Here is a 27,031-nt window from a genome sequence, read left to right as displayed (position 1 = left end):
TTTTTTTTTTTTTTTTTTTTTTTTTTTTTTTTTTTTTTTTTTTTTTTTTTTTGCTTTTAAAAGAAAAAATAATTCATGAAAAATGAACTATGCACAGAATCCTAACGAATTACATTAAGATTGTTGGAGGCAACAAAACCAATTGAATTCCAAACTTTGCTTCAATCCTTTTGCTGTTTTCCTTTCCTTAGTTGTGCTCAAAATTTGCTTGGTTCTGTTCTCTGTGGGTTCTCCTTCAAGAGAAAAAGGAAGATATAAAGGTTGAATGCATGGAAGCGTACCTTTTGCTTCTCCTGAATGATTCTGTTTGACCTCCTATTGTAAATGATAGTGCTTGAAAGGGTAAAAGAGGAAATTGAATGAAAGTTTGTGAGCGGGATGTGTTTTCCTTTTTTAGTAGCAGAGGGAATAGTGGAACGTTTCTGGGAGAGATACAACCCTCTCTAATTGGTGGATAGCTTCTATGGTGTTTTATCACCTATTGTTTCTGCTTTTACATCAATAATATACATATGATACATATCAAATTCTCCTGCTTCTTTCCAACCGAATATGCTAAAAAGTGGCTTGTGTCGCATACTTTGTGCCATGGGGCGTTTTCCTACATGGAATCTCTGCATCCGTTTATGTAGAAACCAGATAAGAATAAAAGAGAAAAAGACGTGTGGCTAGTAAAAATTTAATTCTCATGTATGGGTGGGTATATTCTCTCTGTAGACATGTTCATTGGCCATATCTGTTTGGATGCCGTTCTTTTTCGTTATGCTGTTGTTTTGCTTTACATCTATAATATGCATATACTAGTGACATCTCTAGCAACTACTTGGGATAAGATGAATAACAGCTCCTGCAATTCATTTCAGGTATGAGCCATATCTCTGGGAAAATGAAAGACAGACATATCTTCGACATGCTGTCCTTTTTGGATTGTTTGTGCAGCTAAATAGGATTTACACAGATACTGTTCAGAAATTGCCAAGTAATTCAGAGTCTAATATCATGAGGTGCCTTACAGTTCCTCGTTTTAAATATCTTCCCATCAGGTAATTCTTCTTTGCCCTCTTATCATAAGTCCTACAATTACGTTTCCAGCTGAAGAACCGTTAAAAACATGTTGGGGCATGATTATAATTTTTTGAATTTGTTTGTGACAAATATGTTCCAAAGATTTTTGTCTGGTATTCCTTCCTTAAACTGGAAAATTAAAACGCCCAATCAACTTGAACCAGTGTTAGTCAATCACCTTTTCCTTGTTCTAATGGAGAACATATTTAGTTTGTGCCCTCAGGAGCCACGTTTATTATTGAATATGTGCTGGGTTAGATGCTCCACGTATTTCAATGTTCTTTCCTATTTGTACAAATACCTTGCTTACATGATGATAAAGGAAGCCTAATAATTGACCTAATCTGCTGAAGTTTCTTTTTACTCTGTTTTTTTAAAAAATTCAGGTTACAAACATAATGTTGATTTGCTGGTTGTCATATAGAATGATTTTGGTGTAATATGCTTCTTGTTTATCCAGTGCTCCAGTCTTGTCTTCAAAAGGAGGAATGAAGGCGGCTGTTCCAACACCTTCAGATGACATCTCCTCAAGGAACTCCTGGAAAGCTTTTACAAACGGAGAGCTTCCTCAGAAATTAGATTTGAATGATAACTCCAGTTTTGGGGTAGCAGCACCGTTATTTAAATCTTTCATGCAGGTAATGTAGTTTTACTTTTTGATAGCTGCCACTGTTCCAATTATTAAACTGATATTTTAGGGAAGCTTAAGTTTTCTCAAAACTTAGTGAACATGCCCTATTATACCAGAACAGTGTTGATATTGATTGGTTAGACAATAATAGACCATGAAACATCGATAGACTTGGAAGTATATTGTTCATATTTTGCAGATAAAGAATTTACATCTCTAATGGTCATGGCTTCCACTGTCAAGTTATTTAAGGTTCTGTGGTTATCTTCAGTCTTTTTTCACCTCGGCATCGATGAATTGAGATATGTTAAAAAGTTTAGACATATAGTTTTCATATATTCAGATAAAACATTTAGTTCCCTGATTATCATGACTTCCACATTCTACTTCCAAGAATCGGGACTTTCTCCTCCAGGATGGAGGAGGTTCTTCACCAGCTTTTTCATGATGGTAGTTTTTATGGCAGGCTGTTGTTTGTTTAAAGTTTCAAGTATTGTCTTCCCCCCCTCCAAGGTATTTATTGGGCCTGTCAATCTGGTTATGCCTTTTCTGGAGATGTCAAGGGGCTTCAAGTTAGTAAAATCCCTTGGATATGGGTTTCTTTATCTTTTGTGGATGAGTTTGCAGATATTTGTTGTGGTGCCATTTGTTTGTATTCTCGTTATGGACCTTCCATTACTGGTGACTTCATAGATGTTCACATCTCATCTTCTTCTCTCTTTTTTCCCAAGTCTATCGTTTAATCGAGTGTTCGTATACTTGCTATCAACCGGTTTGTTTCATTTTACATAGAACAAAATCAGAATTATATCTAATACCGATGTTTCTAACTGTACTTATTTGCCTCCCAGGTTGGAAGCAGATTTGGAGAGAGCACCCTAAAACTTGGGTCCATGTTGACCGATGGCCAAGTTGGCATATTTAAAGATAGATCAGCAGCTGCGATGTCTACATTTGGTGATATTCTACCTGCACAAGCTGCAGGTCTTCTTTCTTCCTTCGCTGCTTCCAGATCAGATTATTGATGTTCCTTCTAGATACATAATTTTGATTGACCACTAAAAAGAATTGAGCGTTCACGGGCATCAAAGAAGATACATGCAAGTTCAAGTTTTGAAGGATACTAACTCCAGAATCTGGATGAGGCATTGGGACTCTACAGCCCATGGACGAGTTTTTTTTTTTTTTTTTTTTTTTCTTTCGTGATAGGGAATCAAACTGCAATAGACCATCGACAGAGGCGAATCAAACTGCAATAGGAAGTGAGGCAAATTACAGGTACCAAGTCTCCAGCAAGATTTTCCGAGTTACATTTTTCAGTGTTTCTTACACATAAGTGCATATGGATAAGATTGTTCGATCATTCACGGACATAAATTGCCAAAGATCAATTATATATGGGACCAAAGAAATAATATATGGGGAGAGGGGGGGAATACTTTGAAATTTGTATGTACATGCAAAATTTTTCTCTGGCAGTTCACAAGGGCAAGGCTTTTACGTTTGGATTGGAAGGTGAAGGGCGTTGTTGGTTGGACTGTGGTTCATTATTTGTTTGGATTCATGCCATTTGTATAGGTAAACAATCTACTCTTTTCTTTTCTCCATTTCTTATAGAGAAAATATAATGTAATATGCTCTGTTTATGGTTAGCCAAGTTTTGTTTGTTGCAATGCAGCCGTCCGTACTATCATTAAGGGTAAAGGGTATCCTCCGATGCTCGCACACAATCACAATAATGAACGAGGTCTCAACCTTTTTCCATTTTCATTATCATTTAACACAACCTTGCTAGCGTTTTGTACATATCATATCGATTTTTTATATCATTTCACATATCGTTTATCATATCTTTCATGCATACGTCGGGGTTGCATTTTATGCTAGTTCGCCGTCTTGCATGTCAATCACATCGTATCATTCAAATTACATAACTATATCATATCATAACATTTCATGCTTCAGACATTACAATTTTCATAGTATGCATATCATACCATAACATATCGTATCACAATATATCATATCATAAATATGTCAATTATCACATACCGTGTACCATAACATGTTCCATATCATATCACAATATATATATATATTCGTCATTCACATGTCGTATCATAATCATATTATATTATAAACACTTCGTGATCATTTCGTTTCCCAACTTATCATAAGCCTTAACATTTTTATATCTATCACAGTCATAATGTTACATGAACATACCTTAGTCATATAATCACAAAAACGTATCCTAACACTATCGTTCTATCAATCTATTATAAACCATCCCTTTTTACCCATAACCTAACCATATTCTTTATCAATCGATTGTGACCATATTGTTTTTATCGATCTCTCATATCCATAACACTTCGATACGTAACATAACCTTAACGTTTTATGAACGCATCTTACCCTTATCATTACATTATGCTTAGTGCATCATTCTCTTATCCTATCCCAAACATAACAGTGAGCACATCGTACCATAAGTATTATCACACAATTCACATTATAACATACACATATCATATTGTAAGCATATCGATCCATGAACAATTCACACATATCAATATTTATGACACGTGCAAAGCTGTAGGGCACATGTCAACATCAAACATAACCATGCCAATATAAGATCACTTACTTGGATAGCATTAGCTGAAGTTATATCTAACTCCAAACTATCTTGTTTAAGAGTCATGATACCGAACCAAAATTCTTTTTCACTAGGAAACTCTTTAAATTCTTTTTCACTAGCTTCTTTAAGAGTCATGATACCGAACCAAAATTCTTACCAGGGTGTCGGTCCAATAGAATAAAGAATGAGAATAAAATTGTCAAATTTGGAACGGACTCCATATTTTGTCCTCATTCATAATTGAAGTAAACACAACAATCGAAAAGTACTTCACATTTTTTATTTTCATTCCCGGTTAGTAAATGCATCATTCCTTTTCCAATCAATTTCTCAGTTAGCCTACACTTCTTTCCTAGTCACGATCCCGACCGAAAGATCGACAAGAAAGAAAGGAAGTTCTACTTGATGTCCAATGGAAATTCCAGTTAGGGTCTGGAAGTTGATTGGGAAAGGAAGACAATGAGTTTTGTGAAGACTCATTAACTTCTTGTTCCCATTTGTTGGAACACAAAATCATGCATAAAAAATTGATCCAAACTCAATGGGCAATGCTCAGTCAACATCGACTCGTAATTGTTTGGACTATTCTAAGTACGCACGAAAGACATTGATAATGAAACAAGAATCTGATAAACGTAGATTCCTTTATCAAGTGATATATATGAGGCGGGCAAGGCGGGATGATATATATATGAGGTGGGCAAGGCGGGATGGAGATTTGGACAAGGTAGGAAACGAGAAATATAATCTCAATGCAATTAGTTTCGACCCCTTTCAAGAAATCATGAGTTTGACGTAATTACTACTAATAAAAACGGAATGTGTAGGCGTTAGAATGAGATTACTATATTTTAATCATAGCATTAAGGATAAAAGTTTTTAGAACTTGGGTTCAATGCGGTGAAGGTAGCCCTAATATACTTCATCGAGCTTACAATGACGGGGAGATGGAGAATGTAGAAATTTGTGGGTTTTTTTCGTGAAACCCAAACAACGTAAATCTATTAGTGAGTTTGCTTAACGTATTTTTTCGCTCACGTTTTCTAAAATATTTCTTTCAAATGTGACTCGAATCTCAAGCATATGCCAATCTTATCCGCGAAATCTAAATCTCACACAACTAATTTGTTCGTTGGATTAGAACCATCAATATACATATACACATATATATGTATGTATATACACACATATATATACACATATGTATGTATGTATATATGTATGTATATACATATATATCTATATAAACATATAAATATATATACATATACATATATACATATATATACACGGATGTAGTTGCAAGTTTCAATTAGCATATAAATTTTATGCTCTCAAACTTTAAGTTATGTTTCGAGATATAACTCGAAAAATTAGATTAAGTATAAAAAATATTTCAACCCGACCCAAATTTACCCACAACCGTTATTATTTACATGCCATATTGAAAATAAATAATAATATATATATATAGAGAGAGAGGTGAGGGCAGAGAGTGTGGCAGAGAATAGGAGGATGGGTCATTTCACAACACGACATTACATACACTTCAATTCCTCCTGACATCAACAAAACTCTCCATATTAATGCATTACCAAACCCTACTTCTCTCTCTCTCTCCCTATTCAATTCCCGCTTCTAAATCTCGAGACACCTTAAGTTAACATGATCATAGCTCAATTCACACTCGTTTCAATCTTTTGTATACTTCAATTGACACTCATTCAAATCTTTTACCCAATATTTATCGAATCTAGACCAAAATTAGGTTAAACTATACTCTAATACTTCATAAAAATTTATCTATGAAAACGAAACGTTTTCATTGATGCTAAGAGATTGTTCGTTTGTATATCACTATTGCAGAATGACACGTTGCAACTTTTCTCTGTCTCTCTTGAGCTTATAAGAGGATAAGACCCCATTATTCAAGTCCCGAAATCAACATTCAAGGAACTACTCATTTACTTCCCTTCGTGGGGGACGAGTGAATTTCATCTTATAAAATTATGTTCCCAAATCCTCATAGAAAGGAGTATAGAACTCAGTCGCATATTTATCATCTTGTGAAATATTAATCTTTTCAATCAATTAAATTATAAAATAAAGATTAAATATTAAGCGATCTAGTGTTATAAAAACTCATACATACACATGAATTATTTGGATAAAATTATTTGAAATAATTACAAAGTGAATCATATCAATACGGCGAAGAGGATATGACACCCAACATTATTTTCTATATACTATATGAACGACGTAGCGTAATAAAATAATAATTAAAATAAAGAAAAATAAATATAGAAAATAGTGAATATATACAATAGTGATAGGTGGTCACCATCTTTAGATGCGGGGGCGTTGTGAGAGTAAGCGAAATGATTTCCCGGCGAAGAAGTAGAGGAAACCCTAAGCCCCACACATAATCACAATTGCCTTAAAAGCATGACTTTACCAACCCTTAACTCAACCCCCTTTTTATTTAATTAATTAACTTGCTTTACTCTAACCCAACTTCCACTTGAATCGATACCAATCCCGAAAACGCTTACATTTCCAATGCTTTCGATTCAAACCCATGTGATATCATCGTCACCCAACACATAAAATCGTCCAAATTTAAGTCACGGGTCTGTTTCGTGTCCAAATAGTAAGATATTGAATAGAAAAATCAGTGTTTTCAAAATTGCCCTGAAACTCAAACAAAAAGAATTAATCAATAGGCTAATTCTTCATCGGTTTGTTAGTATGGAGTTCGAAGTATCGATAAAAGCTCGGGATCCCAAGTATTAAAATATTTGACTTAAAAAAAGAGAAAGAAAATGAAAAATTAAATAATTTCATGCATGCATGGATGGAATGCAAAGTGATTAGAATAATTTGAAAAAGAAAAAAGAAAAAAAAAGGGTTTGGAAATCCCAAGACATTGACAAAGGAGAAAAAGGGAAGAAAAAGAAAAGATTGAGAGATCTGTCCCCAAGTTGAAGTCAAAGAATGATGGAGACAACTCCCTTTACTCATTCTTATTCTCCTTCTTCCCCATTCTCTCCTTTTTAGGGAAACTCCCCCTTCTCTCTCCTCTTTCTCTCTCTTAAAACCACCCCCCCGTTCTTCACACTCATCTCTAACCTCTCTCTCTCTCTCTCTTCTTCTTCTTCTTCTTCTCGCCAGATCCAACTTCACAAGGTACACTTCCTGTTTCTTTGATCGTTTTCAGCCGTTTTTAGTCTTTGATTTTCGATTCTTCTTACAGAGGAGGAAGAGGAGGAAGAGGAGGAGGAGGAGGAGGAGTTGGAAGATGGCATCCACCTCCTCCAATTCGCCCTGTGCTGCTTGCAAATTCCTCCGCCGTAAATGCCAACCGGAATGTGTTTTCGCGCCCTATTTCCCGCCGGATCAGCCTCAGAAATTCGCGAATGTTCATAAGGTATTCGGCGCTAGTAATGTCACTAAACTTCTCAACGAATTGCATCCTCACCAGCGGGAAGACGCTGTTAATTCTCTCGCTTATGAAGCCGATATGCGTCTCCGTGATCCTGTTTATGGCTGTGTTGGAGTAATTTCTCTGCTTCAACATCAACTCTGTAAACTCCAAATGGATCTCACTTCCGCTAAATCCGAACTCTCTAAGTATAAAACCCTAGGCATTGGGAACCCCGCCGCTCTGATTTCTTCGCCTTCTCCTCTTACTGCACAGCGGAACCACCAGCCGACGTTTAATTTTGGTAGAGATCAACCTCATAGTCTCTGTTACGATCAATTTTTCCCTCGCGATCAACAACAACAACAACAACAACAACAACAACAGATGATGCTCCGACGAAGCTTCGACGGTGGTACTAACTACGATGGACTTTTGGCCGTCAATGTCACCGTCGGTAACCTTACCCACCCGTTCCAGCAATCTCGCGCCGCTGCTGGAGACGATCGTCGCGGAACTCTCGACCATTCTTAGGGTTTGGTTTTCTTTTCTCTTTCTTTTTTTTCCCCTTTTTTTCCTGAAAAAAAACCATAAACTGTTGCGGAAAAACGTGATTTTCCTGCTAATTTATATATATAACAATAAAATTATTATCTATTTTTGTTTTTATTATTGTGGTCCTCCAAATTTTTCTTTTTCTTTTTCTAATAAATGAAATTATTAGGGTAATAAAACCTATGTATTTATTCATTTGAAAATAAATAATAATAATAAAAATAATATTATGAGTAATTTTTAGTCAGAAAAAGGGTGGAAGTATTCATTATTATTCTTTTTGTTTGGTACATAATATTAATGATATTACTGTTGTATGTATGTTTCTTTCTGTTGCCTCAAATGGTGCTTTCATAAATGCATATCTCATTTGCCCTACCTATATCACCTTACTATTTAGCCCTTTTATTCCCGATAATTTGCAGAACAGGAGAACAGGATACCGAGTGTTCATACGTTTGGTTTGGTCGGTCGTAAATTTTTTTCAACTAAAACAACCCTTATTATATAATAAACTAACCCGATAGATATTTATTTACAATTTGATTTGTTTTCATTAAATAATTATTATTATGGAATTAAATAAATATATGTATATATAATCGTGTGGGGTATTTAAAATTAATAAATTTAGGTTTGGTTCAATCTAATCTAGTTTTAATAAATGTTTATTTTAATTTTGTATAATAATTACTTAATATTATGTTATTTTAATAAAATGAAATTAGTAGAATAATTAGATAAGTATTTGAAGTAGAATGTAGTAAATTAGGGAGTTTAATAATTTATTAGAAAATTTAGAAATATAATATTTAAAACTTTAAAGAGGGGGCTAAGATATTTATAAATATTTAGTTTTATAATAGAAGCATATTTTTGTAACCATTGATTCACATACAATACAATAATTTCACTAATTATATATTGGGGATTCAAAATTAAAATATAAATTATTATCATTTATGTTACAAAATATGCTAATATTATCTTTCAAGACTAATACCGAATTTTTTTTAAAGTGAAATATACTAAATTTTTACCCAAGTAGGGACATGTTAATGCCCTAATCAGCACCATGGAGGAAGAAGAGAGACAAAAAAAAGAAAAAAAAAAGTTAGGGTTCTGGAGAGAAAAATAGAGATACCACTTTAGAGTTGAAATTTTGTCGGATCCCAGGGCTCAATTTTGGACCGTCGGTGGAAACTACCAAGCTCGAGTACGATAGCGGCAGAGGAAATTTTCGGTGGAGCGGTGAAATGCGTAGAGATTGGAAAGAACATCAACGGCGAAAACACTTTGTTGGGCCAATACTGGAAAGTATTTATTTTATTCTATAGTTGAAAGATGGATTAACATTCTACAACTTTGATGAAGAAACAATGTTGATTTGAATTACGAAAGTTACAAATATTTGAAGATTAGAAAAAAAAAACTTATGAATTTGGAGAAAATATGTAGAAATGTGAGGAGGATGAACGGTCGGAAAACACGTGTCAAGTGGAGGGGCGGTGAGTGTGTCTGACAAAGGGTTGGACACGTGTTGGATTCTAAGTGGTGCGATGCATCCGTTCTATAGGGATGACGCGTGTTGGGAAGATTCGACCTGACTCGTCTCCTTCATTCGACTTGTACGCGACTTGGTTCAGCACCCGCAACCTGATCCATCCATTTGACCTAACTCAATCTTGCACACCAACAGGAACACACCACATATCATTACGAGAATAATCGCAAAAATTCTTACACTACTGAGAATCGAATGCACGTCGTGGGATTTGATATGTCCAATCAACGCGTGCCACATGTCACACATCAGGCACGACTTTTTTGCCTTAGGCATGTGGTACTTGCGCATGAGGGTCGCATGTGGTGAACCTATACTCACGTGTGAGGGTGTGTGCAAGGAGAGCTTTATTCCATTTAACCTTTGTTTGTGAGTATTTTGTCTCGATTTTGATACTAACCCTAATTTTGCTCGAATTAAGACCTACGGAAAAAAATTTAGAAATTTTGGAACCTCTAACACACAGAAAAAAGCTAGCTCATGAAAGCACGAGTCATCTATGTAAGTAGCCATACGGACTTTAAGCAAGTAATACTTGTAGGGATTGCTAAAACGTGCAAACATGCAACATTCCTTACATTAGGTAGTCTGAAATGCATGTTTAGGACTACAGAATGGTAATTTTGGATCTGTATACATTGTTTGCATGCTATGAAAATTTAACGTAATGCCCCAAAGAAGAGATTACAAGATGCAAGTTGGACAACATCGACAAGTAAACTATGTAAGATGTAAAAAATTACCAAAATACCCCCTGAGATAAGATTTGTGATGAATGCTATTTTAAATTCTTTCCATTGTGTTATAAGTGAGGATGGACTATACCTCGTTAGGACTTGCGTGTTTCTCGTGTTGTATGCTTTTAATTCTCGTGAAATTTTGTCGTGTTGTTGTACTTTTATTTTAATTTTAATTTTTACTTTTATTTGCCTTCGTCTTGTCTTTGAATCACAGTTCGAGATTCGAAACCTTGAAAATCGGATCGTGACAATGCACGTCTTATAGGAAATTCATGTCATGAAAAATATGAAAGTATTGTATATCATAGCTCATGTACCATGATTTTAAATGCACGACCTCATACATGTATGCCTTTTATTTGCTTTCATCTTGTCTTTTAGTCACGGTCTGAAATTCGAAACTCGAAAATCGAGTCCTGACCATGCATGTTTTATAGGGAATTCATGTCACGAAAAATATGAAAGGGTTATGTGCTTCATAGCTCATGTACCATTATTTTAAATGCAGGACCTCGTATATGATTGTCACAAGCATGACTTACTTATCTAATATATAACATGCGAACATGCACACCACGATATGATACACATTTCTTTCTTATGGTTTTTGTGTATATTAGCCCGTAGTTAGACATAGTGTAACTGTCACGATCAAATTTTCGAGGTTCCGTGTAACAGTTCAAGTTCACTGTTAGCAAATAATGTCCGCTTTTGCCCGTTACGTATTGTTATCAGCATCACGGTTTTAAAATGTGTCTATTATGAAGAGGGTTATACTCTAATTAGTGTCTCGCACCTTCCAGTGACTGGCTCTGATACCATTTGTAACAACTCATGTTCACCGCTAATAGATATTATTCACTTTGGCCCGTTATGTATCGTCGTCAGCCTCACAGTTTAAAAACAAGTCGGTTAGGGAGAAGGTTCCACACCTTTATAAGGAATGCTTTGTTCCCCTCTCCACTGATGTTGGATCTTACAATAGCAAATCAGAGTGGCGCTGCGGAAGCGTGGTGACCCCATAACCCACAGGTTGAAACTTGGCAGCTTTGATATTATTTCTAAACCCGAAACCTAGCTCTGATACCATTTCTACACAGCCCAGATATTATTTCTAAACCCGAAACCTAGCTCTGATACCATTTCTACACAGCCCATCTATTCTACGCAGGATGTTTTGTTTTCATGAGCGAAATAAGTATCTATTAATATTGTTTACTAATATTAACACAATTTTTCCATAGAAGTGTTGGTTTTCCAAAACCAAATTTACACCATTACTTTACCTTTTATGGCTTCTTTAACACTCTGTGCCTTCTAAATTAACACTATAAATAATCACAGTTCTTAATTTTAAAAAACACACCCTTCTCAGTTATTAATCTCCTACAACTAAAAATATTCACAAAAGAAATTTAAAACACATGGCAACTCATAAGCTTGTTACGATGTTCATGGTTATCCTCATCATTTTCTCTTCTTTTGTATCCTCAGGTATGCTTTGATTCATAATCTTTATTTTTTTATGTGTTCTTTTGTTAGAATAATATTTCAGGCAACCTTAATCTTTGGTAATATGGCAGCCAAAGGAGACGTGTTCATGAATTGTATTGGACCGTGTTCTGACACTTACGATCACTATTCATGTTATAATGATTGTGTGGAACAGAATGAAGGTGCTGGATTTTGTTATCCCAAACTGGGAGACGATTCTAATGAAAAAGATTGTTGTTGCAATTATTGATCGAGGAAAGAAAAACATTTCGATTTTTTTAATAAGATTGTGTAGTTTTTCGCTAAAACATTTTAATAAACTTGTTCTACTGAATTTGTGAAAGTAAAAGGATTCGGTATAAATCGTTAAAATAAGAATCCATGGATGTTGTTTAGAAGTGTTGGTTAATAAAATTATCTACTAAACTTATGATTAGTTTTAGGGTCGTGACTTGGTTTTTTAAGTTTTAAATTACGGATCATGATGTGAATAAATGAATCGAAAATGAAAAAATTTGTAAAATTTTGTGCAAATTTAGAAATAAATAACATCACGTTTAAAAGATAAAAACAAAAACATCTACAAGAGTTCGATCAACTTGGACCTAGTCGATTTCAATAGACAACTCCTGTGCGACTTGCACTTTAGCCTACCACCCAATCACCCCTCTACGCACGACTTTGAGTCGTTTCTCGGTTTCTCATTGACTCTAACTTGACTTATTTGACTTAGACGACTCAGTTTTTAGCTAATTTAATATGTTTAGAGCCATTTTTAATCAAATAGGATAGCTAGGTGGAGCTAATTTCTTGAATATGTTCTAATTATGATATCATGGAGCACCATAGGTGGAATCAAACCTTGACATGATCCGACTATTGTAGACTATGAAAATTTTGTGATATCTGCTTAAGTCAACCGGTAATGAGCTTATTGTTGGAGCGCCTACAAGTTAGGCTAGATATCAATTGATGTATGAATTGCATGTAAACTCGTCACCTATGCAAAATTTAACCCTCGTTTCCATTCAGCTAATGGCTAATGGGGAGAAAACGCTTTCTACTCCCTCTCATTCCTCATTGAAACAAAGACTCGCCACTTCGTTTGAGACATGTCTCTACCGATTAAATAGATCTTATTAAAAAATAAAAAAAAATAAATAAATAAAAGAACTAAATGGTTACCATGTGGGAAAAAAAATCCTTCTAGTAAAATTTTAAGGTATGCTTGAGTTGAATTTGATACGATCTCTGATATGATATCTAATGCCATAAAATGTTCTTTAGTCAAATTCAAATATGTTTTGACAAAATTTTCAAAATACTTGAAAAATCGAGTTCAATATAACTCAATCGGTTGTCTCGTAATTTCCTTCTGGTCATGATCTCAACATTCCTTGGGAAGAATTGAGACCGTAGCTCCTGTTTTAGTCTCTCCCAAGTGTCCATTGCACATCGGCCCTCTTGGACGTCCGCATACTTTGAACACGACCACAATTTCGCATCGTCAGCTAGATGCATGGTGGCCCATAGTGATCTTTTCTTCCTTTGTCTCAGTGTCAGTCGCCTTAAAGTACTCAAGGTCAAAGATGTAGTTCTCTAAGGCCTTGGTATCACGAGCCGAGCTTGAAATATTATAGCATAAACAAAATGCCAGACGTTCGAATTCTTCATATTATAGAAGAAAATGAGTTTTTAAATAGTTACTTCCCATACCACAAGAGAGACTATAATACTTTACAATATACAATTAGAAATAGAGAACATACTCTGACACTGTGATGAACACAATCAAGCTCTGTGGCTGCTATCTAAATGATGCATTATGCAAAATGAATCAGCATCCTTGTATACTCAACCAATAATAGTGCCTGATGGCAAGCAAGAAAACCAAGCACAAAAGCATGCCAATTACACGTATGTTTATCGCCTTACGACGATCTGATTTCTCTACACCGGCGCTGCAGCTTCATATGCTTTGGCTAAATAATTGGCTCAACTTTGAAGAGAACATCAATCCTATACAATTACCAATCGACAGGATAAGGTATCTTTGAAACCAAAGGACTAATTCTCTTCTATAAGTTTAAGTAAGCATTGCATTCATATTCATTTTAATCAACAGACTTGAGTGCAAACGAGTCGAGATTATCGTAAAAAGAAGTTATAAAGGAAACGAACCTTTCATTGGTCGATCCCTTATTTCGATAATTTAAAAAAATTTATCAAGTGAGGATCATGTTGTGGGCCTGGTCATTGTAGATAAGCCGCGTCCAGAGGGAACACCACCTTGAAAATCTTGATCTGATCCTTGCTCTTCAATCGGAACTGCAACCACAACATTTATGATTTGTATGTAATTTATACACTAAAAGAAGCAGTTTAACCTGAAGTAAAATACAAACCTCTCTACGAAATTAAATTTACGTCGATATAGAACGATTTTTAATCCACACGAACATTGTCCTATCGATTAATGATGAAGATGAAATACTGAAACACGAAATTCCTCACCAATACTTTCTTCCCCAGCTTGAGCTCCAGCTATCCCGATGCACGTATACAAAGAATCTGCGTCCACTTTCAACTGATTGTAAGCGATGTAGACGTCATCAATGGTGGCAGCTTCGTACAATGACGTAAGATCTTTGATGCAAGATAGGTCCTGCCCCACAATCAGAAGATAAGAGAAAGGTGAGACATCCAGATGGACAGTTGCAACACATTGTAAAATCATTGGACGTAATAATCGCTCTGTTTTCCAGGCGAAAGCATGGGAGCTAACAACGAGAAGTACGAGCACATAGTTCTACCTTCCGTGGAACAGAAGACGCTTGAAGATGAGCCAATAGGCCAAGCCAATAAGCATTGGACTTTATTTCAGCTTCATGTCTCATAAGAAGAGTTCGTTTTGCCTACGGTGGGAAAATATTATTTAAAACCTTGGCTAAGAATGAGATGGTCTACAAATACCAAGTAAAGAACCACTAGTTCATTTGGTCAGTCACTTCAACACTTTACCCTGTCCAACTCTCTTTGGACAATTTTGTTGCTATGTAAGCCTCTCAGAACGCTTTTGCATGCATCAACAGCTTTGTACACCTGAAAAGAAAGAGTCCTGTCAGTGAAAGAAAAAAAGAAACAAATGAACTTAACAAGGATCTTTATGAAAATTGAGACCAAACCTTGGCTGGAGTTGATGTCACAGATATAACATACCATCCAAGCTTAAGCCTATCGAACAGGTTCACTTCGAAGGAGACATCGTATGTCAATCCAAGAGAATCCCGTACACTTGTGAAAAGCCTGGAACGGTCACATGAATACTTTTCTAAGATAACTAAATATCATATAAATTGAGCCTGCTATATGAAGTGTGTCTAGCCAATTTTAACTTCTAACTAAAACAAAGGAGATATCGTATCTGACTTTGCTTGAAGATTGCAACTTCTAAGCTTGGGTTTGGTTCATTTGGTTTGGCAGGGGGCCAGTTTGCGGTAATTTAAATGAAAACTTCAGAACTTTGCTTGAAGATTGTAATTTCTAAGCTAGGGAAGTGGAAGGCAGTTTTCAGCATCTTTGGTTTGTTCTTGTTAGGTCAAATTCAGACAACTTCTAGAGCTTTTTGTTGCTGATTCTCTGTGTATCTTCAATCTTCAGATGCTTTATTATCCATGTATCTCTTCGACAGAGATTCGGAAAAACACATAAAGAGGGGCCAACAAACGACAGGGCATGGATGTGGGTGGGATCGTGAGAAGCTGTAGCTAGGTGGAAACAGTCGATCTGATGGACCCGACGGTAATGATACTGATGGTTGGATATGGGTGTGGTAAGAGTCGTGGGCCTTGGAGAACAAAGAACAAAGAACCAAAAAGAAGAAACCCTAGCATATTAACAAAAAGGAAAAAGGGCACCAAGGAAATGTGAATCGCGCACACTAAGCGCACCAAGGAGAAAGAAAACGAACAATTACAAAAATGCAGTTGGCAGAGAAGACTTGCCTGGAGTTTATAATCTCAGCCAAAAGTCCCATCGTGATCCCGAAAAAGAGCGGATGACTTCGAAGTTTTCTCTGCAAACTCTTCTCAATATCATTATCAGATTCGCCGCTTTCTGGTGTTAAGAAAAAAAAAAAAAAAAAAATTAAACGATCCATCATAAGCTATATCAGAAAATAAGGGAATGGTACATAAGTCAGCACACACTTCTTGACAGGGACTCACCATCTGTTCTTGAAATCTGACCAACTGATTCTAACAAGTCTAAACCTTCAAATGTAACACCCCAACGGTTGGGTGCGGGACCTGAAATATAAGCGCATGCTCTTTCATCTGTATCTTTTAAAAATACCTGTTGAAAATTGTAACGAATAACTCGATATCAAAAACATAACACAGATCATAATGATCTGAACACAATATTTTATTGATCTCAGAAAGAATGCAACTGCAAAAGTAAAATGAAAAATCAAATCTAGATCAGATATATTTCCTTCTCAGAATAAAATGAGTGGATTAATTTTTTCACTTTAAAATAAATTTTGCTACGAATATTACTTGGTATAGGATGAGGTAAAACATTTTTCAAAAAGTAAACTGAACAGTTTAAAAAGTTAACCATCCTCACCTGCTGAAATTGCAACTCAGACGGAGACGGTCGAAACACGATGGGGACAGAAGCAGGTGCTGTCTCAGAAGTTGTAGTTGTTGTGATTGTACCAAGGTAATCTAGAATACAAGACTCAATTTCTTCCTCTGAAAAATCCCCAACAAGACTTACCTAGAACATGGAAATATCCGTGAGGACATATCAAGACTTGGTGTCAGAATGTAAAACATTTATATTTTTGGATTATTTTTTATTCTTCGGTACAGTTAATATTTTTTAACTTCCTTTATTTAATTAGGATATCTCATTCTCTTTCTCTGGTAATAATACTTCTTGATATCATTTTTATTTTATATCAAAAGGACAAAGTGCAGACCTCCATGTTATTGTTTACAAATTGATTCATCACTGCATCCTTCACTGTTTGCAATGTTAAATTCTGCAGTGATTTTGGAGAAGGCTCAACAAACCGCTCATCTCCATTCATCATCGCTAACATGAGTTTGTGAGCAGTAGATCGTTCCAGGCTTTTAGGAATAGACCGGTGGTATGACATATATAATTGCTTTGCTCTGTCAAATGCATCCTCCAGCCAGACGCTATGCTGCATATAAGTAATCGAATTTGAATTAAACCCTGAATGATTGTAGGGGAATATCCGAGTTTTTAGGGTAAAATTCTCTCTAGATGATCCTTCATCCTTGTTAGTTGATTTATTGAAATTTAGAGGACTTCCTAAAAAAATAGGTTAATTTACAGAGTACTTCTTGTCTACCCTTCAAGGTTGAGATGAAACACTTTAACAAAAAATATTTAAAAATAAATAATAAAATATTGATGAGAATTAAAGGTGTAGAGCAGTTTGCTCTAAAAATATTCAATTCATACTAAAAGTTTATGTTCTAGCTGTTGGATGATGATGAAAGTCCCACATCGGTTAATAAGTCCCACATCGGTTAATTTAGGGAATGATCATGGGTTTATAATCAAAGAATACTATCTCCATTGGTATGAGGCCTTTTGGGGAAGCCCAAAGCAAAGCCACGAGGGCTTATGCTCAAAGTGGACAATATCATACCATTGTGAAAACTCGTGTTCATCTAACTTGGTATCAGAGTCATGCCCTAAACTTAGTCGTGCCAATAGATTGGTAAATCCTCAAATGTCGAACAAAGGACTCCAAAAGAAAAGGAGTCGAGTCTCGATTAAGGGGAGGCGTACTTTGTTTGAAGGGAGGTGCTGGATGTTGAAAGTCCCACATCGGCTAATTTAGGGAATGATCATGGGTTTATAATCAAAGAATACTATCTCTATTGATATGAGGCCTTTTGGGGAAGCCCAAAGCAAAGCCATGAGAGCTTATGCTCAAAGTGGACAATATCATACCATTGTGGAGAGTCGTGTTCATCTAACTCTAGGTCCATGTCTGATATGGGCAACTGTGCTTTGTAGAGAAAAATGAAGCAAAAAAGAAATAATTATAACAAAACCAGTCATTTGCACGTACCTCAAGAACCATATGAAGTAGTTGGAAGGCTGCACGCATGCCATTATCTCTCAAGGTGAAACGAAATTCCATAGCAATGAACTCTTCGGTTGACTCCAGAGAACAATTTATTAAGTGATTAACGCAAAAAAGTTCCACCTACAATATGTTGCACATGAAACATCGATCAATTTGAATAAGAAGTTATATGGGCAATGAACTGTTCATTAAGCCATTCATACACAGGTTCTACATCAATAAATTTTTAGAGAGATGAGAGCCATACTCGTACTTACGATTACATTGTTAAAAGAAATATAAAGAAATAAAGACAACTTACATGAGGTTAAATAGTAGTAAACCATGTGGACATGATCATTAGCGATAGGACTCCGATGCCAAAGCAAGTTCTTGGAATAACAGCAATAGCAATTATCTTAAGCACAATGATATAACTGTTAACTTAAAATGGCAGTTGCCACAGTTATATCATTCACTAAAAATTTGAAAATATGTTAATTACACTTTCACACTAAATCAGAAATTACTTCCAATTGAATAGACTTGGGGCTGTAGACAGATATCTATAATCGACCTTTAGAATTTTTTATTGTTTCAATCGGAAGCTCATTGTTGTATTGAATTTCCCATTCAAAGAATTAGTTGGATGGGAGAGTGGAAGGAGTGTGAGGATTCTAATGCAATACCTGCTCCCTTGAAAAGTTTCCTACACGACCTCCCTCACTGAGAGTTCGAACACCAACCACGACAGCTCCTTGTGAGTCAGGGCTCTCAGCTGCTCGCCCCCCACCAACTATAAGCCGCATCACGCCTGCCTTATTTTCGCTTTTTGAAATCTACATGTACAATGGAATAAATGGTTAAATAAGTTGAAAAATAACAACCACCCAGGCATACATTTTTTTCAGAGCTACCCACGCTTGTTTGAGAAATCATTTACTTGAATAATGGGTATTCTTTGCTCTGGAGTTTGACTACTATGAAATCAACGATAGCCTCTTTAATGTCAGATATTCAATTAAATTATACTTCTCACAAATACTCATGGCAGTTATCTACTAACATGCTAGTGTTGGTAATAATTTATTTTATAAGTTATACCTTATAATTCACAGGAATTCCGTTTGACAGACGGCACTGAGTGATCCCTGTTTCCTTATCATGAAATTTGGTGAGAATAGTCTCTGGGTTTAAAGGAATAAATGATGGCTTGCGTTGCATCCTTAACTCAGCTATCTGCGATGATGATATCAACTCTTTTGGTACCTCGAGCTGCAGAAGTATATAGAAATTTAATTTCAACAAAGCCAAAACGATACAAGAAATATACAGATATGCTTATAACGAAAGTGGAAAGAAAGTGAGAATAGGAGAACAAGATACTTCAGGTTCAGCTTCAATAGATTCCCCCAAGCCTGCCTCAATAGCAGTAACTATCTCACTTGCAGTTATCTTAAACTCTGTTTCCCCCAATCCATCAATATGTGCTTTTTTTGGAACGCATGCAACAATAGCTGCAGGAAGGGGTGCAGTAGGCTCTCCATAATCAGAGATGAACTCTAACACTTCAGCACCAATTGAATTCACCTACGATAAAAAATTTGAAAACAAATAAATACATCAGACAGTTCATAAGAAACTGCTAACAATGGGTATAGCAAAAGCAGGCAAACATGGTATGGTATGCCAATAACAGCTTCAATGCATGGACATAATTAGTGAAAGGGCTTTGGATCGAACCAAGTCTCTCTTTTACACTATTTTCACATCAATACTAATTCCTTCATGTTCTATTAAATTTTGAGAAGAAAATATTTAAGAAAATAATAAAAAAGGAAAATAATTTTGCAACTACCAACTTATTCAAACAGAAAGTATCATTTGGTAAATTATTTATTGACAATGACTGTGACTCTAAATACCCTAACGTATTTCTTGAAAGAAACAATTTTAAGAGAAAACGCAGCCGTACTAGAGAAATAACCAGTGCCAATAATTGAAAATGAGGCCAGTATCAGAGACAAATATAATCTGCCTCCCATATTTGTCACTCTCTGTTCTCAAATACAAATATTCTTCTAAACAACTCCAAAATTTCATTCAGAGCATAATTTTAAAAAATGTACCTCACCTCTTCAAGAGTAACTGTTCCAGCAACAGCAACCAAACTTTCATGACCTTGTCTTTGGTCCATAACGGTATGCCCCAGTGCATCACTTTCCATTATAAAATTCAAATTATCAACCGATGACACGTTATCAATCATTGCTGCTAAGTGTTCACTGTCTTTAAGAAGTGCATCCATATATCGAGTCAGTTCACCCTTGGTGACACCAAACTCTTTAAGCCTCCGTACCTGCACCACATGGAATACCGATTATGTTTACTCAGAAATTGATCGTGTCTCACACCATTAGAACAGTAACTATGAGAACTGAATAATAGCAAAATAAGAAAACTTCATCCCAGTTCAATGGCAACCCGTGAGATTAGCTTAGGTATGCATAGGATAGTCAGGAAAATGAAAATAAATGCTTGGTTGGCTTGTTGGAACAAACATCCTCTATTTTGTTCCAAACAACCTAAACCAAGCATTTATTTTCAACCTTAAAAAAATAAAATAAAATAAAGGTCTCACTATATATTTTTTCTTATTCACCCTAAAGCAAAACCATTCATTTTTAAGTTACTTTGTTGTTGCATCACCCAGTATTCTTCTTTCTTCTTCCTTCTGTTTTTCAAATAACAGGTGTAAATCCTTTATTTCTTGGCATTTTATTAGCCTGAATTCCTTTCTTCCCCTATCTAAACGACCTGAGCACGAGCAAGGCTCAAAAGCATGATTACATGTATTTATATTCAGATTTAGGGATTAAAAAGGCAATCAATGGGGTTGAACCATGGAACTTTTATTGATCCAAACCAAAATAAATGGTTTGGTTCAAATTTTCTCTCCTTTTTTGCTTTAACTTCGATCTTTTATTAAGTAAAATAATTGGCCTATTCGATAAAAATAAATAAATAAATAAAAATAAAAAATTATTTTCCCAATTGAAAATTCTCCCTTTTTCCATTGTTTTAAATAAATAAGAACAATGAAAAACAATCAATAACAGAGATCTAGTTTATCATTCTTTCCAATTTAGGATTCAAATTGATGAAATTTAAACTAGAATATCAATGTTATCTCATGTAAACAAGTAAAAAGGTGGGAAAAATTTCAGAATACATTTGAAGGATTATTTTTTTGGACGTGCGTAAAATAAGAGACAGACCTCTTGAACAGCAACTTTAATTGCATTTTGCCAATTCTTTGGTTCAGCTGTTACTGTTAGTGTGGTGACAGTGCACCCTTCCCTTCCAGAATCACTATGGTCTAACTCGATGGAAGTGAATGGTGGATTTGAACTCTGAAAATTGCAACAAAAAAAAAATTTTGGAATGATAAGAAGTTTTATACTATACAATGAACAAATTAGGCAATAACTAACTAATGCATGACTAAAACCAAATTAGGATGCCCACTGACGTGAAAGAAATTGTGTATTCAGATAAAAATAATAATAATTTATGGTAGAAGACGAATAAAAAAAATGAGTTTGACAAATTCAGACAAAAAGATGACACACAAAACTTGAAATCATAAGAATTCATGACAAAACAGAATTGAGAGGATATAGTTAAAAAAACGCACCTTGTATCTTGTATTTATACGGAAATGCAAAGCAGAAAGAAATATCCTCTTCATAAGAACATCTCTCAGGTCACTAAATGTCTGAACCTTATTTACTGGAATCTGCAATAAATTTCAATAGCAGGTATTTGGTATTATGTTATTCCCTGAACCAAAACAAAACTTCAAAAAGAGAATATGCTAAAAGAATAAGAGGATGAGTCAACCACAAAATAGAATAATTGCTAATACATCTTGCATCTACTACGCCATAGCTAGAAAAAGAAGAAACAGAAGTTTATTATTTTGAACGGAAGCTATTACCGTTCAAGTGGCTCACTCCTCTTCTCTCTCTCTATCGTCCCTGTCCCCACATCCTAACCCACCTTGCTTGTCATTAACCCAATCTGTGTTTTTAAGCTCTTATGAAAGTGCATTCAAGCCACTTTTAAGTTCTCATTTCATGAGTTAACAATGGCATCAGCTCACCAGTCATATTCATCTCAAATTGGAAAAAAGTGATCAAGTTATCACAGAATGATTGCTTTATATGTTAGTGAAGCCTCATCTTCAAAGATTGGAGGGAGAGAGGAAGGAGGGCGAGTGAGAGTGTGAAAGAGAGAAATGAGAAGAGTTCTCTGAGCATTGAAAAACAAAAGAGTTTTATGAAAACCTCCCGTGTATTGATCAGCAAATTACAAAGAGAGCAAACTGTTGGCAGTTGGTGTTCGGTGTTTAACACAATGATCCTAACTAATGCTTGAATACTACATGATTCAAATCTGCTTTAGCATGCTAGTAATAGGAATAGTCATTTATTTCTGTATAGTTGTGTTATTGTAAACTAACTTGGATCATCTTTTTTTTATAATGTCCAGCTTGAACGGCCTCATAACCTGACACTCCGGACTTGGATCATATTAAAAGAAAAAAAAGAAGCATAGAAGACCTATTTTTGGTCTAGTAATTAATCGCTGATTTCGAGGCAGCGAGTAGGATGTGTACTATTTGAATTTTGTTCTTTTTTCCTAAACTATCTAGCTGGCTCTGTTTCCTAGTATATATATGTGCACAAACAATTTCCGAAGAAAAAAAGAACTAGGGCGCCAAAATGAGGATCAAAAGGAACAGCTCCATATCTTTGATGATCCTTTGATTCCTTTCTTGCCAAGTGAGCCAGAAGAACACCCTAAAAAATGTTCTTTTCCTTTCTAAAAGGATGGCCCAAAAAATGTGTGAGTGGGTATGTTGGATCGTCAGCTTGTAAAATTTCTGAAATTGGTGAATTTTCTCAAAGTTTGTAAATACTAATTTATCTAGAGAGTTGGTTGGAATATCCTTTTCATGGACTTCATAACTACATCTCTAAAATGGTTAAGTCTTTGTGCGTGCACATACTTATATACTGGTAATTATAAAAGCTCTACAAAAATGAAATCATGCTACATAAGTTCAAGAGAATATTAAAAAAGTATTAAATGCCACATACCTTGCAGAACATATTAATTGAGAAATTTTGAAGTAACTCATGCTGAAATATCTGTGGGAGATTTGCATCTACACTGCTCCCAGGAAGCGACCAATTGTGCTTCACAGGAGGACGAATTGCATGCCTTTCTTTCTTAATGATCTTGGATTGATCTACTGAATTTGATCTCTCGTTTGAAAAGCTGCCACCTAATCCAACTGGGATCTTGGGAACAAGAAAACTAGCCATTGCACCAAATGGATTGGGATTAGGTGTAGAAACAGCCTCATTTTCTAGGCCAGTTTCACCAAAGACAGCCTGGAAGAGATAATATCAGTTACTGATGAACTGAGTCCAAAAATGAAGTTTATAGTTTCTAACATCAAAAAAAGAATTGATCAAACCTCAATCTGGTTAACGGCCTTTGAGATGTTATCTATATCTCCAACAATGTATAAGGTTGCATTTGCAGGGAAGTACCATCGTTCATGGAACTTCCTTATTGTATCGGTATCCCACTTCTTAATCTGTTCCTCCAATCCAATTGGGAACCTTTTGCTAAGGTTGTTTTCAGAATGCAGATGTTGTAACAGCTGTACAGCAAGAAATTTTTCCAAATAAATGGAATTAGAGAAAAGGGCACCGATTAGCCAATATATAAACCTTATTGTAACACCACCGATCTTTTATGAACAACGCAACCATAGTACATATCTCACCTGACAATCAACACGATATTCTATTGTATTCATCATCTGTAGTTCAGAAAGAATGGCACGTCTCTCCTTTTCAACTCGTGAAGCAAGGAACTTCGGGTGGAAAGCTATCTATTTAGATGTGCACAAACCAAGGATGCATATGTTATGAAGTACGCAGGACAAATTCCCAACATTTTTATTCTAAAATTGTTCTCATAAAAAAAACATATACCGAAATCAGACCACTCATTTGCTAAAAACAAAAACTGTACAACGCATAACAAAATCATATCAGAATCCAAAGCCACACTAGTGTGCACTCGATATAAATAAATCCATCTATTGTTCATACCTCATTTAAGGCATCGAGAACAGATGGAAGTAGATCTTCATCAGAATCCTACAGACAAATTACAATGTGGTCAATATTCAAACAAATTGCTAATAAGAAACCCAGACACGAGATGCAAAGAGCAATGGTAGTATGGTGCTGTATTCTCTCCCATCTATTATATGGGTGAACTCCAAACGATCCACCATGATACTTTGAACCATTCACCATGTGGGCAATAATGGGTCCAATTTGAGAATTCTATTCAGCCAAAGGCATCTCAGAAGAATGCAAGAAAATACTAAGAGAAACTAGCACAAGGGGATTACAGTTTCGAATATGCCTCAGTAATGATCCTAGGCACTGGAAGCTGGCTAGATAATACAAAGTTGCTGGGACATTTGATCAGCCATGTTTTTGTAAAATTTAAAATTAAAAAGAAAAAGGAAACATGCGGCTATATCATGCTGGGAACAAAAAGATAATAAGGTGAAATGAAGATACTGAATTACCTTAAAGAAATCTACGTTAATTATAGGAAGTTGGGGCTGTTACATGGGTGGAAAAATAACATATTACATAAGATCAGTAAGAAAGAAAATAATGCTGGAAACAAAACCAGTTCTCAGAGAAAATATTTAATCCTGTCCTCATAGAAACACGAAAGACACAAGATCTAGATACGGTATCAGTGCATGCACATAAGAATAGAAAAACCAACAAGAACAACCTTCGTGCTAGTTGGTGAATGTATATGAAACACAGTATGGTGGAAATCAGTGTAGGCATTAGATCGCGCGCCTGTACTCAAAAGCTTTTCACGTTTCTTACTTCCAAGGAAGGCTACGTGCTCAATCATGTGTGCAATTCCTTGCTCGTTATCTTCTTCGTCAATTGACCCCACATGGACTTCCATGTGTGCTTCAAACCTAAATTCAAAAATTTGTCAGGGGAGAGTCCTTCCTGATCACCATCAATAAAGCTTGATTTGTTTAGTAAAATTTGCAGAAGAACGGTCCAATTTTTTTAATATTACATATACAGAGAGAGAGAGAGAGAGAGAGAATCCTGGGGGTTAAAAAAGAAGAAGAGAGAAAAGAAACCACAAATCTACCTAACAGAATAAATTTTAAAAGTTATCCCTGTTCTTGCACTAAGGTCCCATAACTTGAATGACCTAAATTGGTAGAGTAATTAGAAAAAGGACTTGACTAAGATTCAACATTTATCAATCAATTATTTCCTCCAAATGCAAACTGCCTACCATGTAGAACACAAAATCCATCTTATCCTCTATTTCGTGAAATATTGAAAATAGATTTCGTATTTATTTTATAAGAAACAAGAAAAAATTCGGCAAACAAACATTCCCACAAAATGTATCTCACTGGATTAGTCCACATACATCTCAGTCTTTTTTAATCCTGCACATTTAAAAGTTGAATCCATCTATCTTTGTAACCATTAGAAAAGTCCCAACTAAGCTGGTTTTCCCTGTCTAGTGGTTATGATATTGGACTCTGAAAATAAATTATATACATAAAGCATTTGTTCATGAATACTTCAAAATCTCCATAAGTGTCAAACCGTATTCATTAGTTATATTCTTTCTCCAATAAACCACATGGTTAATACCTGTTGGGGGGAACTTTATTCGGTAAAATAAGATATTTCAATCCATTTTTCAATTGCCCTCTATACAACTTTGGATGAGACGGGAGCTCAGAACTAAGAAATGCCTCTAACTCCGCTCTTCCAAACTCAGGATATGAAGTATCCAAATCTTGTTTCTCCAGAATACCATCAGGCCAGGTCGTGGCTGCTGCATGAGGCTCATCTGGACCTACAGTTCCACAAACAATACGGGCATGCTTCACCTGGATGTTGCATAAAATTACAGAGACAAGAAATATAAGAATATATGGACAATCGAGTAAATAGTAAATACTGCAGAATGTTAAATTCTTTTGGTCTTTGAGTTTTGAGTATAGTCTACATTTGGATCCTAGTTTTCAAAATGTTAAATTTTTACACGTGAGTTTTGAGTTTAGTTTCTATTTGGTCCCTAGGTTTCAAAAGTTACATTTTTACCCTTGCATTTAAGTTTATTTCTATTTGGTCCCTTGGTTCCAAAATTATACACTTTTAACCTTGAGTTTTGAGTTTAGTTTCTATTTGGTCCTTATGTTTTAAGATTTTACACACCCATAAGTTTTCACCCAGGCTCACTTTTGGTATTAAGTACTAACAGGTAATTAATTTTAAACAACTATGGTTTTTACTCGTGACAATAAATTAGTGAAAACTAATTTAATTATAATTATTTTAATTTTTAAAAAATTAACTAATTCAAAATTAAAATAAATGACCAAAATTGAGCTTTGGTGAAAACTTAGGGGTAAAAACATAAAATCATGAAGCATTGGGACCAAATGGAAACTAAACTCAAAACTCAAGGGCAAAAGTAAACATTTTGAAACCTAGAAATGAAAGGTGAACTAAACTCAAACCTTAGGTAAGAATGTAACATTTTGAAACTTAGGGTCCAAACGAGGGCTATACTCAAAACTTAGAGACCAAAAGGGTTTTCTTTTCTTTTCTTTTCTTTTTTTTTTTTTTTTTTTTT

At 35.3% G+C, this 27,031-nt stretch overlaps 3 protein-coding genes across 8 annotated transcripts in view; 2 read left to right on the top strand and 1 right to left on the bottom strand.

The window, feature by feature from the left end:
* Positions 1–3,518, top strand: part of LOC111436241 (conserved oligomeric Golgi complex subunit 1-like) — a 10,064-nt gene extending 6,546 nt beyond the window's left edge. For 2 of the 4 annotated variants that reach the window (XM_023073980.1, XM_023073978.1), the window contains 3 exons: positions 864–1,043; positions 1,526–1,703; positions 2,548–3,353. In XM_023073980.1, coding sequence (XP_022929748.1) covers positions 864–1,043; positions 1,526–1,703; positions 2,548–2,721 — 532 coding nt within the window. In that variant the 3' untranslated portion in view covers positions 2,722–3,353. Of the gene's footprint in view, positions 1–863; positions 1,044–1,525; positions 1,704–2,547; positions 3,354–3,374 lie in introns of those variants that run through there. The other 2 variants (XR_002709202.1, XR_002709203.1) reach the window with 2 other exon arrangements.
* A 3,932-nt stretch (positions 3,519–7,450) lies between these two features.
* Positions 7,451–8,434, top strand: LOC111436210 (LOB domain-containing protein 6). Of its 2 annotated transcripts, none has more exons than XM_023073942.1 (2): positions 7,451–7,529; positions 7,597–8,434. In XM_023073942.1, the coding sequence occupies exon 2, from the start codon at positions 7,642–7,644 to the stop codon at positions 8,296–8,298; it is 657 nt and encodes a 218-aa protein (XP_022929710.1). In that variant the 5' UTR covers positions 7,451–7,529; positions 7,597–7,641; the 3' UTR covers positions 8,299–8,434. The 2 variants fall into 2 exon arrangements, with proteins under 2 accessions (XP_022929710.1, XP_022929711.1); XM_023073943.1 differs by having other exon boundaries at positions 7,472–7,529; positions 7,606–8,434.
* Positions 8,435–13,759: 5,325 nt separating this feature from the next.
* LOC111436188 (stromal processing peptidase, chloroplastic-like) overlaps positions 13,760–27,031 on the bottom strand; it is a 16,352-nt gene continuing 3,080 nt past the window's right edge. Inside the window, exons 3-25 of one of the 2 annotated variants that reach the window (XM_023073907.1) lie at positions 26,041–26,282; positions 25,136–25,334; positions 24,427–24,474; positions 24,096–24,203; positions 23,781–23,969; positions 23,398–23,694; positions 21,930–22,031; positions 21,511–21,645; positions 20,367–20,591; positions 19,619–19,822; positions 19,337–19,507; positions 18,922–19,071; positions 18,236–18,373; positions 17,105–17,332; positions 16,747–16,899; positions 16,344–16,470; positions 16,122–16,233; positions 15,303–15,423; positions 15,139–15,219; positions 14,931–15,032; positions 14,632–14,782; positions 14,299–14,445; positions 13,760–14,136 (exon numbers count right to left, since the gene is read on the bottom strand). In XM_023073907.1, coding sequence (XP_022929675.1) covers positions 14,354–14,445; positions 14,632–14,782; positions 14,931–15,032; positions 15,139–15,219; positions 15,303–15,423; positions 16,122–16,233; positions 16,344–16,470; positions 16,747–16,899; positions 17,105–17,332; positions 18,236–18,373; positions 18,922–19,071; positions 19,337–19,507; positions 19,619–19,822; positions 20,367–20,591; positions 21,511–21,645; positions 21,930–22,031; positions 23,398–23,694; positions 23,781–23,969; positions 24,096–24,203; positions 24,427–24,474; positions 25,136–25,334; positions 26,041–26,282 — 3,375 coding nt within the window. In that variant the 3' untranslated portion in view covers positions 13,760–14,136; positions 14,299–14,353. Of the gene's footprint in view, positions 14,137–14,298; positions 14,446–14,522; positions 14,783–14,930; positions 15,033–15,138; positions 15,220–15,302; positions 15,424–16,121; positions 16,234–16,343; positions 16,471–16,746; positions 16,900–17,104; positions 17,333–18,235; positions 18,374–18,921; positions 19,072–19,336; positions 19,508–19,618; positions 19,823–20,366; positions 20,592–21,510; positions 21,646–21,929; positions 22,032–23,397; positions 23,695–23,780; positions 23,970–24,095; positions 24,204–24,426; positions 24,475–25,135; positions 25,335–26,040; positions 26,283–27,031 lie in introns of those variants that run through there. The other variant, XM_023073908.1, reaches the window with a different exon arrangement.

This window comes from Cucurbita moschata, unplaced genomic scaffold, assembly GCF_002738365.1.
Source record: "Cucurbita moschata cultivar Rifu unplaced genomic scaffold, Cmos_1.0 Cmo_Scf00052, whole genome shotgun sequence".
Lineage (NCBI taxonomy): Eukaryota > Viridiplantae > Streptophyta > Magnoliopsida > Cucurbitales > Cucurbitaceae > Cucurbita > Cucurbita moschata.
Note: the sequence above shows the minus strand (reverse complement) of the source record. Positions and strands in the feature narration are given on the sequence as shown.

Bases quoted from the DNA above. Each gene is read 5' to 3' on its own strand.
- LOC111436210 (XM_023073942.1), top strand. From the start codon at position 7,642: ATGGCATCCACCTCCTCCAATTCGCCCTGTGCTGCTTGCAAATTCCTC.